The sequence below is a fragment of the Triturus cristatus genome, chromosome 5_2 (assembly GCF_964204655.1).
Source record: "Triturus cristatus chromosome 5_2, aTriCri1.1, whole genome shotgun sequence".
Lineage (NCBI taxonomy): Eukaryota > Metazoa > Chordata > Amphibia > Caudata > Salamandridae > Triturus > Triturus cristatus.
Window position 1 is genome coordinate 479,042,778 of NC_140588.1, and position 18,977 is coordinate 479,061,754.

General features: G+C 43.9%; 1 protein-coding gene across 6 annotated transcripts in view; it reads left to right on the plus strand.

Annotated features, from left to right (window-relative positions):
* The window catches only part of ELMO1 (engulfment and cell motility 1), a 1,282,006-nt gene that overhangs the window by 474,765 nt on the left and 788,264 nt on the right, over positions 1-18,977 (plus strand). For all 6 annotated transcript variants that reach the window (XM_085607465.1, XM_085607469.1, XM_085607468.1 and 3 more), the window contains 2 exons: positions 11,711-11,833; positions 12,555-12,686. In XM_085607465.1, the coding sequence (XP_085463591.1) occupies positions 11,711-11,833; positions 12,555-12,686 (255 nt within the window). The remainder of the gene's footprint in view (positions 1-11,710; positions 11,834-12,554; positions 12,687-18,977) is intronic.

Consider the following 18,977-nt stretch of genomic DNA (forward strand, 5'->3'; position numbering starts at 1 on the left):
GACCGGTGAATGCACAGCAGTGCGGACGTGACTTTTCTTTGCTGCGTGACCGGTGTGCGATACCCAGTGGGAAGGGACACAGAGACCCTGCGGGTGCTGAATCTGCTTGTTAAGAGACCGTTTACTGAAACTGTGGAGGAGAGTGTCGGCCGCGCACTGGAATCTCGCTAATATCAGCCAGTCTGATCCATGTGTGGAGCAACACTGGCCAATGGCAAATTAAATATCACACGCTGAACCCGCTTTAACTATCAGCGCTGCATATGTAACAAGCGACAAAAGAAGGTACTGACTGCACTGTAATATCGCCAGAGAGTGTACCTGCGTCGCATCTCCCATGTAATACACACTCACTGAACTTTTCTTCACTATCAAAAGTGTCACTGACCTACATTCCCTTTGCTCTTTCCAGCAATTATCCACTGGTCACCTGTCTGCGGAGTGGGTGCACTGCGCTGAGCTGCATTGGGACGCGTGAACTCCTTGGGGACAGACCACTACGATCCTTTACACGTGCCATCAACCTTACCGCTCTGGAAAACTAGTGATTGCGGGCTCACAGTGCATGCTTGAGAATGGGAAAAACTGACCGGCAGCAAACTAAATTGCCATTCGAGCCCGACGAACATCAAGACTCCCAGGTGCCACGTTTGAAACAGATCCAGAAACGGACCCCGTGCCGGACACCAAGATGGAAGCTGCCCTCAATGCCATTCAGCACTGTCTGCAGGCCATTGATGGTAAGATTGATGCACTAACCATCATGATGGACCACATATTCGCTAGACTAGACAAACTGGGTGAACGATTGGAAGAAGCCGAACAGCGGATATCGGCGGTCGAATATGAATCACACGTCACTACTTCAAAATGCGATGATATGGCAAAGCTCCTGGAGATTATAAAAGCGAAGAACGAAGATCTTGACTCTAGATCACGCCGCAACAACCTACGCATTGCAGGCATACCAGAAAGCACAAATACTGGTAAACTTGAAGAATACATTGAACAAATGCTAAAGGCCATGTTTGGAGCAGAACAATTCTCACCAATGCTCATTGTAGAAAGGGCACACAGATCTCTTGTGCCAAAGCCACCACCGGGCGCTCCACCGCAGCCCATAGTAGCCCGGATCCTGAACTATCGAGACCGTGACACAGCGCTGCGATTGGCCCGAGAGAAACACCCACTGGAATACAATGGCTCGCAAGGAGTTCGGCCCGGTAAAGAAAAAACTGCGTGACATGTGCATTCCCTATGCCATGCTCTACCCTGCCAGACTTCGCGTCACCCGCGCGGGCAAGACTCATATCCTGCCGACACCCCAAGCAGCCCAGGAATTCCTTAAACATGCCAAACAGCAGAACGCACGTGAAAAACGATCTGCCACACAGACAGACTCGTATTAATGCTACGATATAGTTTATTTATTTATTTATTTTTTGAACTTGTAAGGCGCAACAGCTACCCAAAAAAGGTTTCCCGGCACCGAGATACAGCAAAAATGTCAGGGGCGAAGTGCAAGCTATTCTAAGTTATTGTTCGAATAACCAGGTCTTGACATGCCTTCGGAACCTGACATAGTTATCCTCTTTTCGGATGAAAGGAGGGAGTGCGTTCCAGAGGGAAGGACCAAGGTAGGCAAATGATCTGCCCCCCATTCTAGCCAATTTAAATCTCGGAACACAAAAATTGGAATGTGATTGTGAACGAAGACTACGCTTGGGGATGTAAGGCTGGGCCAAAGCTAGAAGGTATTTAGGCGCTGTTCCTGCCTTGATTCTGAACATGTATGTCAAGGCTTTAAAGCGAATTCTGTTTTCCACCCTGAGCCAGTGGAGTTCACGGCGATAGTTTGAGACCCCTGAGTTTTTAGGGATTTTGCAGAGCAGACGGACTGCAGCGTTCTGCACAAGTTGCAGTCGACTGACTACTGCTTTATTTGACCCGAGATACAAAATGTTGCCATAGTCAAGTCGAGACGTGATAAGGGCATTAACTACAGTCTTCTGAGTAGAAGAGGGCAGCATCCAGATAATTTTCCTCAACCATTTGATGATGGTGAGGCAGAGACCAACAACTTTATTGGCCTGTTTACTCATGGAAAGGGCATTATCCAAGATGAAACCCAGGTTGCGAACCTGCGTCACTGGGGTGGGGAAAGCGGCCAACTGGTCAGGCCAGTGAGAGGGATTCCAGAGTTCTTGCTGTTTTCCTAAGAGAAGAACCTCTGTCTTGTCTCCATTAAGTTTTAATTGGTTTCTCGTCATCCAATTAAGGATGTTTTGAAGCCCGAGTTTGAGGGGAGATGAAGAGCACGAACCCGGTTCCGATAGGGAAAAAATAATTTGGGAGTCATCGGCGTAAGTCATAAGGGAGAGTCCGGATTCTTCGGCTAAGTCAGCAAGGGGTCTGAGATCAATATTAAAAAATAGTGGACTAAGTATAGACCCCTAGGGCACGCCATGAGGTGCATTGAAAATGTCAGAGCAGGCCGTAGAGGATGTTATTTGGAAGGTCCGGTCTCCCAAAAAAGAACGGATCCATTCAAGTGCTTTACCCCGGACACCATTTTTAAACAGTGTCTTGATGAGAATATCATGGGATATGGTGTCGAAGGCCGCGCTCAAGTCAAGGAGCACGAGCGCGACCGTCTGACTTTTGTCAAGGAGATTACGGATGTGTTCCGTAACTCCGAGAAGAGTGGTTTCAGTCGAGAAACCAACTCGAAAACCAGATTGTGAGGGGAGCAAGAGTGAGTTATTTTCGACATAGGTGGACAGAACCGTATGGACATGTCTCTCCAGGCACTTGGAGAAGGGAGGGAGCAGGGAAATGGGTCTATAGTTTGCCAAACAATCCGGATTAGCTGAAGGCTTTTTTAACAATGGCGTAACCATAGCGTGCTTCCAGATAGTTGGAACTGAGGAGAGTTCAAGTGAAGCGTTGAGCGTCTCAACGATGACTCCTAAGGACTGGTCATCAAGTTGTTTAAGGAATTTAATCGGGATGGGATCCCTGGGTGAACCGGATTTAGTGTTTTTAAGTATAGTTTTCATAGTATCTACTGTAATAAGGGGCCAGGCTTCCAGGGTATTTTCACCGGGGGAGGCAAATTCCAAATCAATGAGAGGAGGAGATACGGTATTGTTAGTGTTAATGTCCGTAATAATTTTCTCAATTTTCTCAAAAGAAAACTGCCAAGTCTTGGCATTGTTGAGAATTAAGTGGGGGGGCCAAGGCTGTGGTGTATGAGCCTGCTAAATCCTTGACCAGGTTAAACAGAGTTTTCGACTTGTTAGTTGCTTCAGTGATAGAGTGGGAAACAAAAGCTACACAGGTTTTTGCACAGGCAGCGTGATATAAATTCCTGGCCTCGTGATAGTTTTTTTAGCTTCAGGGGCGTAGTCTTTGCGCCATTTACGTTCCAATGCCTTGCATCTTGATTTTTCACTTTTTAGTAGATCATTGAACCATGGAGCAGGAAGACGGTGTCTATTACCTTTAATAGAAGTGGTAGGTAGACCGTAGTCAGCAGCATCGCTGAGCCATTTGTGAGTGGCTTCCGCCAGGCTGTTCATGTTATGGACCTTCCTAGGAGGGTTTTCGTGAAGTGCCTCATTGAACTTGGCCATGTCGAGTGACTTCCAATTTTTTCTCGACATAACAGTAACGGCGGGTGTCGTGAAGGCAGTAGGAAGAAGATAAATACTCAATTCTATTAAATAGTGATCTGACCAACAAATGGGAGACGTATTGTGCCATTTGAGCTCAGTAAAGTTGGTAAAAATAGGGTCAAGCAGATGACCTTTATTATGAGTTGGACCAGTATTAGTTGATCTCTTAGAACACCTCGCTACTATGCTGAACACCTGAGGTTGGTGCCTTGATTGAACATTGGAATAGGGTAAGGTATTATATTCATTAAAAAATCCTACAAATGTATACTCTACCCTGTTTGGACTACAGAACGGATGCAGGTACTGAGCAAGCTGTGACCCTTCAATGCACTGCTCTATTTGTAAATTATCTGTTATCTTTGGTCCATTATACGAAACTCAGGGTGTCAAGTACGTTACTAGTAGGCAATGACTTTCTCTAAACAACAACCTACTTGCTGCAACTCTGTGCATTTCAGTCGCTCCGGCCCCATCTGCATGCAGATGGAACACGGAGCACCTAGTTGCCCCCTAACGGGTAAACCCCACTGCAATTCTGTTTCCGTTTGCATTTAAGTTTTGGGGATGTCTTTGGCATGGTTGGGATGCTAAAGTGGGTGGTTGGGGACAGTTGGGTTTTATGTTATGTTTATCCAGGCAACTACTAAGATCTCAATACACAACACACTTATGATGATGTACATTGTACTCAATTCCACAGCCACAATAGCAGTAACTCCTGAGGGTAGACAAGGTACTATTATGCAACACATCCAAGATCGAGAATATTCTCCGGATGCACAGGACGGCTAACTCCACACCACTGAGATTAGTCACATGGAATGAGCGGGGACTTAACCCCCGTAAGATTAGACAGGTGCTTGCATATCTAGATAGCCATCAAATAAATATTGCTCTGTGGCAAGAAACACATCTTCTGAAAATGAAAGCAGATGCACTAGGGAAAAGATTGGCAGAGGTGGTGGTCTCTTCCTCATACTCCACATATGCCAGAGGTTTTATAACATTGATACGTAAAGGGACAAACTTTGTACAGGAACAAACTCTAATTGATGACAATGGGTGATATGCCATAATTACAGGCATTCTAAATGGTTCAAGGGTAGGCATCGTTAACACATAGGACCCCAATATCGATGACCCTGCCTTCTTCACTAACGTATGGAACACACTTCGAGCTCTCCCACATATGGAATTAATTTTGGGGGGGGGACTTCAATGTTGCACTTGACGACACATGTGATAGATCTCATGCAACCACTGAACAACATCATCGTACTGCCTCTGCTATTCTCAATGGGATGATGGAATTCCATATGCATGACATCTGGGGAATGTGCAACCCACAGACGCTAGAAAGCACCCACTCCTCCAGCATACATGGCAGCTGGGCTAGACTTGATTACTGGCTACTCACGGAACCCACTTGTGCATGGGTGCAAGACATACAGCACCTACCAAAAACGCTATCGGACCATAAACCGGTCGTTCTGACTTTTAAATTCCCTACTTACACACCTCCCTCCGTTTATATGGCGATTCACCGCCACTTGTCTTCTAGACCCTATATATAAAGAGACCATTCATAAAGCCATAGAAGACTTTTTCCACCTAAACAAAAATTCAGTAGATAGTGCTGGCACTTTATGGGAAGCCTTTAATGCGACCTTGCGCGGTATATGTATTAGCACAACTGCTGGTATCATAAAAGACATACGCACACAATTGAGTAATAGCGAAGCCCGGGTAAAACAATTAGGAGCTGAATACGATACCACCCAAAATGCGACTCTTTTAGGTGCAATTAGGGACGAAGTAACCCAATATAATAAGCTAGCAGATGATGAAATGAAATACATCACCCACCGACAGACAGCCAGCAGAATGGGAGAAGGGGGCAGGCCTGTTCACCATCTGGCGCAACGGATACACATAGAACACAAACAACATATTGTATTGAAAATGACACATCGCAGTACGATAATCCGGGTATACTGGACACCTCCATTAAAACATATGGCATTCTATATTCTGCACGTGACACAGCGAATACACAAGAAATTCTAGATTATCTAGAGGACATAGCACTTGTTTGGCTCACTAACCTGCGGGTATTCCTGGCACGACCCATCACAGTGGAGGAGGTGCAGACCGCCATAAAGTCTTTACCTAATGGCAAAACCCCTGGGCCCGACGGCTTTACGGGGGAATTCTATAAAGCATACGCAGAACTGATCGGCCCCCATATTGTTGAAATGTATGATGAAGCCTATAACAGTCAGATTCTCCCGTCAACACTACGGGAAGCACTGATCGTAGCCCCGTTAAAACCGGACAAACAACCCGAACGTGCAGAATCATATAGGCCACTTTCCTTAATCAATATCGACGTTAAGATACTGGCCAAGATTATTGCCACAAGATTACAGCCTTATATGTAAATTATAGTCCTACCGGATCAATCTGGTTTTATGCCAAATCGCTCGACATCGCATAATCTGCGCACCATATTTGCACTCCTACATCAATTAAATCTAGAGTTGGAAGCGGAGGCTGTCCTCCTAGATGCAGCCAAAGCGTTCGATTCTATTGAGTGTGTGTATTTATTTACAATTTTACAACAAACTGGTCTACCACCGATGCTCTTGAATTGGATTGAGTTGCTATATACCAAACCAACTGCACGTATAAAAGTAAATGGCCACGTTTCAGGCGTCTTAAACATCCAGAGTCATGAGGCAGGGCTGCCCGCGATCGCCTCTGCTATTCTCCATCGCAATAGAACTGCTGGCTTGCAAAATACGCCAATGATATGCGCACACTGCGTTGAGATTCCACCTTCATCCCACTGGCATCTCAATGTATGCGGACAATATGGTGCTCTATAGTCCGTGACCCAGGCACGAATTTGGACCCTTCCTTAGAGAATATATCAAATTTGTCAGGCAGTCTGGCCTACAGATTAATTGGAACAAATCCGCCATGCTGCCACTGACTGAAGTCACTAAACCACAGCAACTGGAATTCCCGCTGGTATGGCAGACAGACCCCATTAAATATTTGGGCATCTGTATTCATCGCGATCAGGAAATAGTACCAAGAACAAATTATGGTACTGCCATGGATACAATTGAAACACACATAAATAGGTGGATCACGCTCCCCCTCTCATTAGCAGACCATCTATCTCTCATAAAAATGATGATTCTACCCAAACTACTATATCTTTTACAAATATACCAATAACCCCTCCGGCCCCGATATTTCGCAGATTACGTGCACTTCTCACACAATTAATGTGGGCGGGCAAACAAGCACGGATACGATTACAAGCACTCACCTTACCATATGCCTCTGGGGTGGTTCGCGGTCCCTGACCTGTTTTTATACTATTTATGTGCCCAAGCACAATATACCTATTATTGGTATCACCCAGTTCGCTACATGCCACATTTAGCGGTGGAAGATGGTGATTCCAATCCCATTAAATGAACAAGTATTCTGACATATCGTCAACCACACCTGACCAAGCAGGAGATTAACACGATCCGTACCACCACTGACGCGTGGCTACGTATTGGTCAGATGGAGAAAAAGCTCCCAATCTATGCACCGAGCATGCGACTGGACACCTCTCCTTATCGGTCACTCAAGACAGAGGAAGTATAGAGCTGCTAGAGCAAGTAGGCATCACCCGGATGGGTGATCTCTGTATTAACCGCATATTCATCACCCCATATGATCTCTCCTATGTCAATAACCAGACAATGTTATTTAAATTCACCTATCATAGACCCCGGGAAGCCATAAAGAAATTGTATCCTTCTTACCCAACTGAACCTCCTACACTTAACTCGTTACAATTACTCATTACTAACACAGACAACAACCATATGGTAGCGAAACTTTACAGAACTGTCCAATCTGAGATTGGCACCAGCACGTTAAAACCCCTTGAAAAATGGAACGCATTGCTAGATGCACCTCTCAGCGAGGCAGATTGGCAGTCTTGTTGTGCACTCACTATCCTGCTCACTCCCAACGGGAATTTACGTAGTATACATTACAAATAACTACATCCGGCTTACCACACCCCATTGAAATTATACAAATATGGTCTACGTGAAGACGCAAACTGTAAAAGATGTGGGCTGGATCAAGCTGATTTTATTCATCTTGCCTGGGGGTGTGGGCGGGTGCAGCTATATCGGAACCATGTGGTAAATTTGCTAGGTGAGATTCTGAACTGTAAATTGAATTGCACACCGCAACTGTGCTTATTGAGCCATGTGATACCGGTAAAATCCGTGAAGAAAAAGTTTGCTGCCATAGCACTACTCTTGGCGAAACGCAGAGTAGAGATGCACTGGGACAGTAAGAAAGCACCCGCAGTGAAACAATGGATAATGGACTCTATCTACTGTAGAGATCATTTTTTATTATATACAGAAGAACTACCTACCGCTTACAAACCTGTTAATTTTTGGGAGCCCCTAACTGCTTATCTGAACGGACACCCTGATTTATTAACGAATGAGGTATAGAATGTACCCTTCTACTACCTTCAATCCATGGATATGGAATTTGGCTGCTATTCTCTATGATGCAATGTGATGTGCTGTGTAACGATTACTATGCAATGTCCAATATGCTGGAACTGTTTGTTACTCTTGTATTGCAATAAATAATAACTTTTTTTTAAAATATTAAAATGAATATATATAAAGTTTAATTTAAAATATTATTTAACTTAATTTACAAGTTTCCCTATGTATTAATGTAAGTGCCTCCCTCCTTTGATTTCTGTTGGAATGTGTTGCAGTACCAGTTGTTGGCCATGTGCGGTGCACAATTTACACCCAGACTGGGCTGGAGTACATTTGAGTCTATTTTGTCTGTAGTACCACTGTAGTAGATTTAAATGTGCATTTTACGAACTGCAATTGTGTTACTCTTTTTTTGGGTGTGCATTTTGTATTGGCATCTCCCTCCCTAAACCGTTTTTCAGTTCTCTTTTACCCCATCCAGGTTTTAAGAGGGCTGTAAAGAGTAGCGATGCCTCTAAAAGAAATGTGACCTATGTAATTAGGTCATGACTTAAACATAATTTCTATGATTCCCATAGTGTGCCACCCTACTGGTATTTTGGCTCCTCTCTCAGCTTTCTTTTCTGTCATCCAGATACATAACACAACAAATGAAATGCACCTAAAACCAGACGGGAGTATTGGCTTTGTCAGTGGTTGTTAGCTGTTTAAAATTCACGAGAAGCCACAATATTTTTTTGTAAATAATTTTTAAAATGTTTCAATTCTGAACATGTAAGACTGCCATTTAAACCGTGCTGAGGCCTGTGTAAGGAGTAATGGTCTTAAGAATGTTTCAAACACTCCTGTTATGCTCACAATATGTGAGACATGTACACCCTTTATCTCTCCACATCTCTTCCATCTGCTTGTCTTACAGCTCATCTCTTTCCTCTTCAGTACCCTCGTTACACTCTCTCCTGCTTGTAGTTCCTCGCATCTCCTTCACCTCACCACCCCACAAACACAGAAGGCACACACTCACTTAGAAGTACTGCTTTTTCTTTTTCTTTCACCTTGTCAATATTATTACAGCTGTGTACCGCCGCCACACACACTCTGTGTGCTCGTCAGCGAGGCCAATGATTGGATGTGCATCTATTCTGAACACATTTTTTGACCCACAATGGCAATGCCTTCAGCCTCAACTCCATAGCCACCTGCAGGAGAGTCCGTTCAAAGTGTGCACTATACAAAGCGTAATATTCTACTCAGTATCCTGGAAACAGCAAACACTCCTTGGGGCTGGAAAATAAATTAAAAAGTGAAAACACATAATCTAAACTGCTGACCTGGATTACCAAAACGTTTTTATATTCATTGTTCAGAAACTGATCAGTGTTTTTGCCATTAAAGTTGAGAACATGAATTTAGGGCCTAACAAAGACCCGTTCCAATGCCCAATTTTATTTGTTCCTGGGTCTGAGACTCCGAGGGACTTGGCCCACTTAAAGCCCTGACCCGACCCAGTGGCGTAGCTAGACCTATTCCCGCCAGGGCGATCCCAGGTAAGGGGGGAGTGGCGGTCCACAGACGACTTGTTCTTGGGGGCAGGTGGTAGTCGACAGACGACTTGCTCACCTCTGCCGCCCCCTAAAAGAGTGCCCCCCCACTCCTAGCTATGCCACTGACCCAACCCCTTTAAGAATGAGTATTCTCCATTCCCACCACTCACTCCCACGTGGTCGTGATATCCCTACACAAAAGATGGGAGAGGCCGAGATCTCCAGCTGGAGGTTTGTGAATTACGTTTTTTAGTACATATAGTACATGCAGTAGTTCTACTTTACTCGCTCAAGTGGCTTTTGGAATAGGCCCCTTTGACTTCTTCATGTGGAAGAGATGTTCTGGCACTGAGGACGTCCGACGAGTCTGAAGGGCGGACACCACAGACTACTAGTCCAAGAGTCGCCCTGGGAAAAATGTGTACTCTTGTGACTGTTGTGTCTCTAAACCACGGTCCCGCGACTTTATACACGTTTAGGACTGTCAAGAAGGATTCTTTTTTTAACTATGCTTCCCTACAGACTGCAAGAGCTAGTGTTTTATTTTTTCTCAGTTAGGGCTGCATCTGCAACTAAAGTCCGTTATTTTTCTAGTGAGGTAGACCCAGGAAAACATTTTGTGTTTTTTTGGGGGGCGGGGGTCACATTAAATTATGTTCTATTCGACAGCAAATGTCTCAGTACGAAATGCTGTATGTGTGAATACGATTTCTTATTTTCTACTTAAAGAACACTTTAGTTGGGAATATAGTGTCACATTAGTATAAGGAGAAGAATTTTCCCATACTTGACTTAAAGATTGAGGTGCATCTGCTGACGAGAAGACCTATTGGCATTAGCATCGAGGACGGGCTTATGCAGACTTGTAGATCCTTCCTCGTTGTAGTGTGGACATGTTCACATAGGCTATTAAGGAAAGGTGCATTATAATCCTATAACACGTCATCGCTCGGAAACATACATTTCTGGTAGTGAGTGATAAGGCATGTTTATTTTGCCCAAATATTGATTCACACATCAGACGCAAGAATCCAACAGAAAAACAAACACTTCTGTCCCGGTTACAGTTAGGGGGTGTAAATCACAGGTGCCAATTGTGCACCCATTTTTCTGCTTGGCAGGTGTGCAGTATGCACCAAATTCAAAATTACAGTCCACTGAATGGGAATGTACAGGCAACTTGTATATGATTTAACCAAGTATTGGTGCATGCAAATTGGAATTGCTTTCAGTTTGAAGGTTGTATCTTGCCACAAATCATGGGTGCTGATTCCTGCATCATACGTAGTTTGCAACTGACATATAATCCTGTTTCGTGTTCAGGGAGCAGTTTGCATCCAAAATGGGGTTTGCGGCCGGACTGTAATCGGGGCCTTAATGTGATCATCATGAATGGTGATATGAGTGTATTGTATGATTAATGTCTCACACTGAATTCCTTGGCTGTCCTGGATTTCAGGCAAGTTAAATTGTGATTTTTCTGTTTTCGGACCCTTCCTTCCGTATAGAAGAAGGATTTCAGCCCTTGGAGGTAGGACTACAGCAGATGCGCTGCACGCTTGCAAAATACAACTTAATGATGTCGAGTACCTAACGGTGTGCATGATTTTGATTGGTTGAAGACTTCAATATGCTTGCCCAGGCCTCCTTTGTTCTCACTCAACCTGCACTTTTCTCTCACAGTTGCTACTTTTTAGAAGGAACTCTGTTTATTGTAAATTCTCACGTTCACCCTCCCTTAAAGTTTGCTACAGTTTTGCTTGCTGAATCCACAAAGGCTAGAAACTGTGTACTCCACTTCACAATCACCGTAACAACACTCGTTGTGTTTCTGTTTTGCAGTGGTGTGATGCAGTGTTACTTATCAGTGAAATGCATGTTGAAAGTGGGTATGAATCCCCTGAGACCTACACTGACACTGGTACATCTTTTGTTGCAGCATATGATAAGGTCCCAAGATGCCGTCGTGGGTGAAATGGCCCACCAGTTGTACGTCTTACAGGTGCTCACATTTAATCTTCTGGAGGAGAGGATGATGACAAAGATGGATCCACAGGACCAGGTAACGCTTCTGGAGGCTTTCTGAAATGATCTACCTTGAGATGTGGGATCATCATGGAATAGATTCAGTGTATGAGACAAAAGTACACATTTCAGGACAAAGACCACAAGTTGGTACCTCGAGAACCATGTTCACATGTGGGCAGTATTCAAAGGCTGCGTTTCTGCAGGTCGCTCTTGACTAACTTGAAAGGCAGAAGAGAACATTTGAGAAAGCCCTTAGTCAGTATGACAAGGGGATGTCTTTATTGCACTAGTTAAACAACTCTTGTATTTCAGGATGGGTGAGCATATTTGTTGTAGTGAGCAGGGCTGTAGGATTGGCCAGTCAGTGCCTCTATAATATGGGCTTTGGGTTTGTTTCCTGCTTTAAATTGATCCCATTTCATGGTAAACTAAATTGACCATTTTCTTCAAACTAAAAGTCTGTTTGTAGATTTGTGTTTTATGCCCCTAATAGTCCAATTTAAAAGTAAGCAAGCATTGGGGTTGCACATTGTACATTGAACCAAGTTGTTGGCAGATGCAAATGCGGTTACTGAATGACTAGAAACAGTGCGTGTGTCAACAGGCCTCCAAATAGTACCAGCCGCCTGAATGGGTGGTGATTCATACAGGGCATTTAATTGATGGTGAATACATTTTTTATGATGCTATATACAAAACTTCCTAAATTCAGCTAGTCTTGTGGGTTTTGTTCTCTTTCTTGTCTCCCATTAAAGGCCCAGAGGGACATCATCTTTGAACTAAGAAGAATTGCCTTTGATGCCGAATCTGAACTCAATAACATTGGCGGCAGCATTGAGAAACGCAAATCAATGTACACTAGGGATTACAAAAAGCTCGGATTTATTGTAAGTATTAATATTTCACTGGTGGTAACAATGATGTCTTTACAAAGTGCAAACTAAGTTCCTGGTTGTCTTTTTGTTTGCTTTAGATAACAAAATGTTGGAGCTTTGCCGAGCCAGGTTATCTTACATTACTTTGAGAGAGTGAGAATTTATTAGGGGAAGACTCAAACCATACATAGCTTGTAAGAAGTGCAGAGTCTCATGCAATTAATATCTCAAAAAAGACTCTTGGTTTGGAAAGGACGTGAACCTAGAGAATGCAGTGTGTGCATTGAGAGGGCTTTGTTGCAATCACCATCAGATTTGTAGTCACACTCAAAACGCTCTGCATTATGTGTTCTGTGGTTGTATTTGTAAATACTTAAAGGGCTTTGGGCTGACCCGAAAATTAAAAGACACACAATTGATGGATGGAATGCAGAACAAATCAAAACATTCACCCCCAGTCTTTGTCACCACGAGTGGGACGGGTATGCCCAGATGTGGGTCCCGTGTTCTCCATGCCACTGGAATCAAGCTATCCTGGCTGAAGAGGGGTGAAACCCCGAAACCGGTCCTAGGATGCTTGTTTCCAGTCCAGGGAGGACCTGGCTTGGCAGTTCGGGCTGGACTGTTCCTATGAGGCACAGGGTCAAGACTGATTTGCATATGGCTGGGTTCAAACTGGAATGGCATGGTGAGCAAAAAAACGATGGATTTAGGCCCAGATCTCTGTAATGGGGTGAATGTATGACATTGTTCTGCATTCTGTCCATCAACTGCTGTTTTTGCATTTGTCACCTAAAATTAGTACTCGTATGTGATTCCAGAAATAGGCATTGATAATTGTTGAATACTTTGAAATGACAGTTCTATAGAGATGGTATATGTTGATCATGCTAATGTATCTGCGTTTTAAGGTGATCCCTCCTAAGTGTGATTAACTGCATTCATTTTGAGAGGAGCAAGAAAAAAATATATAGATATTTGACTCTAACATTGGTAATTCAACTTTCCCTGAGGGGAAACGCCAAATAAAAAAGTTAAAATCTAATTTCTTTCCAGCCCTGTCCTCCTCTGTGACCCTTATTCTGATTCGAAAGGTAATTCCGGATCGACCAATGAAAGGAGTTCAGGGTTACACGTAATGCTTTAAAGGCTCGTGGCTGAGCTCCCCGTGCACACTTCCCCTGAAATAGCATGGAACAGGCAGCTAATGAGAATGCAAAAATGAGGGACTTCCACGGGAATTGACAGCAGGAGCACCGGTCTCTGGTCGTCTCCCATTCCTCAGCGTGCGCCACAGAAGACGTCCGTTTTACCGCACCACGGAATTGTGCATCTTTGTGGTGTTGCTAATCACCGGTGCTAGATGTGGTATCCCCAGCCATTTGCAGCGAGGGCCTAAGTAGCAAACAGAGATACAGAATTTTTCAGAAAAGACCGCCCGCAGTCTGACACTTTTCCTCTTTCGTGCCCTTCTGTTTGCTTCAAGCAACATCTTCTGAAGCAAACTATAATCTCCCATCTCCCTCACTTGTCATTTCCTAAGGGTCATTTCTTCTCAAATATTTTGAGATTTCCAGGGTCATTCTGAGTTTGGTGGTGAAGGAGCACCAGCACAGGTTGGAGTGACTCGCCCCATCAAATCCCGTTCTCTCGTCACATCTAGAAGCGGGGGGACTGCAAGGTTACTGCTAGAAGGACCCTGTGGCTAGGTGGGCCACCCAGCACTGCACTGCTGCGTCTGAGCCCACTGACTCCCCTTAAACTCACTGTGACTCTACCCCAGCTCACTTGTAGGACAGTAGAACTACTGTCTTTTCTATCCCTACACTATCCTGTACCTGTTGCAGTGATCTTTGTAAAATTTTAATTTAACCTCCGGCCACTTTTGTAATGTGTGACCCCTTTCACCCAGCATACTACATAATGAAACAAATTGTAAATATTCTTTAAATAACACATCTTCTTGTGTGTTTATCAGAACAAAGAGGCAGCTGTTTTAAAAGGCAATGAAAACTTTATGGGTTTACAGACTGAAAACATTTTCAATATATATGGTTAAACCCTGAACAGAAAAAGAACATTTTTGGGCGTGGCCCTTCTCGGGTTATAGAGCAAGATAAGAACTAGCGACATGTTCTGCGCTGGGCTATTCTGTGGGCCAGGTCAGCAACTCCAAGCCCTTTTTCAGCTCTGTGACCTTCACAAATGAGAGGGCACTGCCAGGTTCTTATCGAGCAGTGTGAGGTATAGATGCCGAACTGAAGAAGCAGGAAGCAGTAGTTTGAATATGGGCTCTTTAATGTAGAGAGTAAACTTGAGACCTCATCCTCCAGCCAAACCAGTGCAACTGACATTAGCTTCAACGCATAACATTCTCTTCAGTACACATTCTTTAAAAGAACACCCACAGCTGCTGACATCATCAACTTAACATGGAGGCACAGAAACCTTAAGTAAGAACACTACATCACCTTCCCCTTTTCATCCATCAAACTAAAAAGAAAAAAAAAAACAACATATAAGCACTAGAAAGAACACCATAAAATTAATCTTGTAGTCGAAGGGGAACTTTCTTCACTCTGATTGGTCTCATACCTTCTGATTGTGAGAGGTTATCTTGGTTCCCAGAGGTAACATCCTGGCCACACATAGAGGGACACTTCACAATTCTATTGAGGTTCCAGACCCTATGATCCTGCGTTCTCACCGCATTGCCCAGAAGCTTGTTAACTCTGATAGGTTGGCTAAACTTGGATACACCAAACCTTCTTTCAGGGAGTTTTATCCTTACCATGTCACCCACTTGAATGACAGTTCTTTTGACAGCCTTTCTCGTATCAAAAATGTCTTTTCTCTTCAACATTTTATTTAACTCATGGTTCTTCCAATCAACATCTTCACCAGTTACACCACCCACTTCTAACCTCTTAGAGGACACCCAAAGAGGATTTACTTGAGTGCCTGCAACCCTTCCTTTGAACAAAGTGAAAGGAGAAACGCCCGTAGAGGAATGTGGGGTAAACCTATATTCAAACACCTTCTTCTTAATAGCTTCTTCCCAGTTGTAATTAGAAGTCAAGGCTAATTGCATGGCCTCTTTCAACACTCTCACGAATCTCTCAACCACCCCATTGCATTCCGGATGATAAAGGGATGCCCGCTTATGGGTGATACCTCTCTCACTCAAAAACTCTTCAACCACTCTGGAGACAAATTGTACCCCATTATCAGTCAGCACAGAATTTGGCAACCCTTCATTTGCAAACAAATCATCCAAAAAATTGATGACCGATAAGGAGTCAACACAATTCACGATCTTGATAGACGGCCACCTGGAAAACATGTCCACACAAACTAGGACATACCGATCTTGTGACTTTACCTTAACAGGGCCTAAGATGTCGACAGCAATATCAACCCAAGGACCAGTGGCCTGCTTCCTTACCAGCATCGGTTGAGTCCTACATTTTAAAACTTTATCACTACTGGCACACTGCGGACAATCACGCACCAACCTTTCCACAAAAGTATCCATCGCAGGCCACCAATAGTTTTCTCTAAGTCTCTCTTTGGTTTTTGCAATTCCCATGTGACTTGCATGTGCATTATCCACAAGTTTTTTACGCAAAGACAAAGGGACAATCAATCTGCTTCCTCTAAAAAGAAGACCACTGGAAACAGATAATTCTTCCTTGATAGACCAAAACCCTTTAACCTCCTCATCACACAACCGTTTCTCACACCATCCATCACGAATATAGGAAACGACCTGTTGTAAAACAGAATCATCAGACAAGGCCACACACCATTCCTCTTCAGTGACCACACCTTGAGTGACCAAGCACACTTGTATGTCTTCTCCAAAATCCTCTCCAAGAAAATAACTATCCTCTTCACCCTCAGAGTCAGATAAACCACCGAGTCTCGATAAACAGTCTGCTAGAATGTTACTAGCGCCCGGCAAATAAGAGACAGAAAACTCGAAATCTTGCAAAGCAACCACCCATCTCCTTATCCTATGTGACACCCGATCAATCCCTTTATTCCCAAAAACCTCCTTCAAGGGTTTGTGATCAGAAATCACTGAGAAAGCTTTACCCCACAAAACTTTCTTGAGCTTGCGAATGGCCCAATATACAGCCAAAGCTTCCTTTTCCACGACTGAGTAGTTGCATTCAGCCCCCCTAAGAGGTCTTGAGATGAACAAAATAGTATTGTCTGCACTATCCCCTGGTTGCAATAATACAGCCCCTAAACCTTTGCCACTAGCATCTGTCATGACAAAGGACTTTTTCTTGGGATCAAAACTAGAGAGGTTGGGTGCTTTGTTCAAACATTCCTTGATTAAATCAAATTCAACACTACACGATTTATCCCAAACAAACTCGCTCCCCTTTTTTAACAAAGATCTTAAATTTTCAGTTTTTTTAGCGAAACCAGGAACAAATTTATTGTAGAATTCTGCCATACCCAAAAATTTTGTAAGTTCATCTTTGCTCACCGGATAATTGAGATTGGAGATGGCTTCAACTAAAGAAGGCTTTAGTTTGATCCCCGAACCAGAGATTGAATGACCCAGATATTCAATCTCTTTTACATCAAATTTACATTTGTCCAATCTAAGAGTAAGGCCATGATCTTGGAATCTGGAAAGTATAAGACCCATTCTCTCATCATGCTCACGTAAGCTAGAACCATACACAAGGACATCCCATCCTCGTCGCCAAAATGAGGTATAGATGCCGAACTGAAGAAGCAGGAAGCAGTAGTTTGAATATGGGCTCTTTAATGTAGAGAGTAAACTTGAGACCTCATCCTCCAGCCAAGCCATTGCAACTGACATTAGCTTCAACGCATAACATTCTCTTCAGTACACATTCTTTAAAAGAACACCCACAGCTGCTGACATCATCAACTTAACATGGAGGCACAGAAACCTTAAGTAAGAACACTACACAGTGTTTGGGTCAGAGTATTAGGGAAAGAAGATATGTGGGTATTGAATGTGATGGGACTTGGTTCAGTTTTCAGGTATGTTTCTTCTTGGTAGGTATGGCCACTTGGCTTCAGGCAAATTGTAAGACTTCAATATTCGACAGCTAATAGGCTAACACAGGATAGTGATTTCAGTCTTGCTAGTCCTTCTGATTAGCCTCAACATGTCCTAGAGGGTGCTAATACCAATTCGATGCTCAGTTAGTATTGGGTCATGTGGGGAGTGGGGTGGAGAGCATAATTCACAACAGCATAAAATGTGTATTTGTAAAGCACACATTCACCCGTTGAAGAATTGTGCCGCTAAATAACAAGTGTCTATTGTAACCAGTCCTCAATTTGTAAAACAAAAAAACATAAGTCCCAGGGCCCTTGTCGGGAGGCAACTGCAGCTTGCACCACCCGTCGTCATGCCAGAGCTGCCAATGACACTATCAACACTACTGCTGACAATCACACTCCAAGTGTGACGATTCTGACAATTCCAGGTGCCCAATACTATAATAATGGTTTGGGCGGCAGGTGCAAGTCCCTTTTAATGTATATTGAATTAATATACTACTGTTGCGCTCATTTATAAATTAGACAGACAACGCCACCATGTGGCAGACTGTCATACGTTTTGACAATCAGGTGGCGAGCACCGGGAAACCACTGACTCAAATTAAGCACCGATTGTTACCCAACTCAGTGATACTCATTCTATCAACCTCCAAAGGATAAAAGGCTGAGTTAGACCCACCTGGATTTGAACTTGTGGCCTTGAGATCACAAGTTTCTAGAATGGATGTATTGGTCCACTCAGCCGCCAGACCCGGCTGTCATTGAGTCTGCTGAGCCTCCAGACCCGTACTTATGATATTTACAGATCTCTCATATGGGCCACGTTTACAAAAAGGCTGTTGTAATGCTGCGAGCAGCCCTCCCTTTATTTACATTAAAAGATGCCCCGATCCTTTGTTGTAGAAGCGCCCTTTCAGGCCCGCCAACTCGCATGATGCAGCTGTGTGACACATGGTTATATCGCTCATCACTTGGCCACCTGGAGAAGAACCACTATACCAGGTTGAGTTGGAAACCCTTGCACAGATTACGTTCCCATCTCACGTGTCAAACCTCTGTACAGCTGGACTCCGTTTAAAACCTCCCCATGATATGGGCATTGACTCCCGATGAGTTAATTCTTGCTGGGGCAGATAGGGGGTGGCTGTTTAGCCAGGGCAAAGGGGCCAAAGCCCAACTTTCCATGGCCCCGCCTACTCTCCAAGGCCCTGCCCCATTCTCCCTGTAGGAATACTTCGTGAAAAC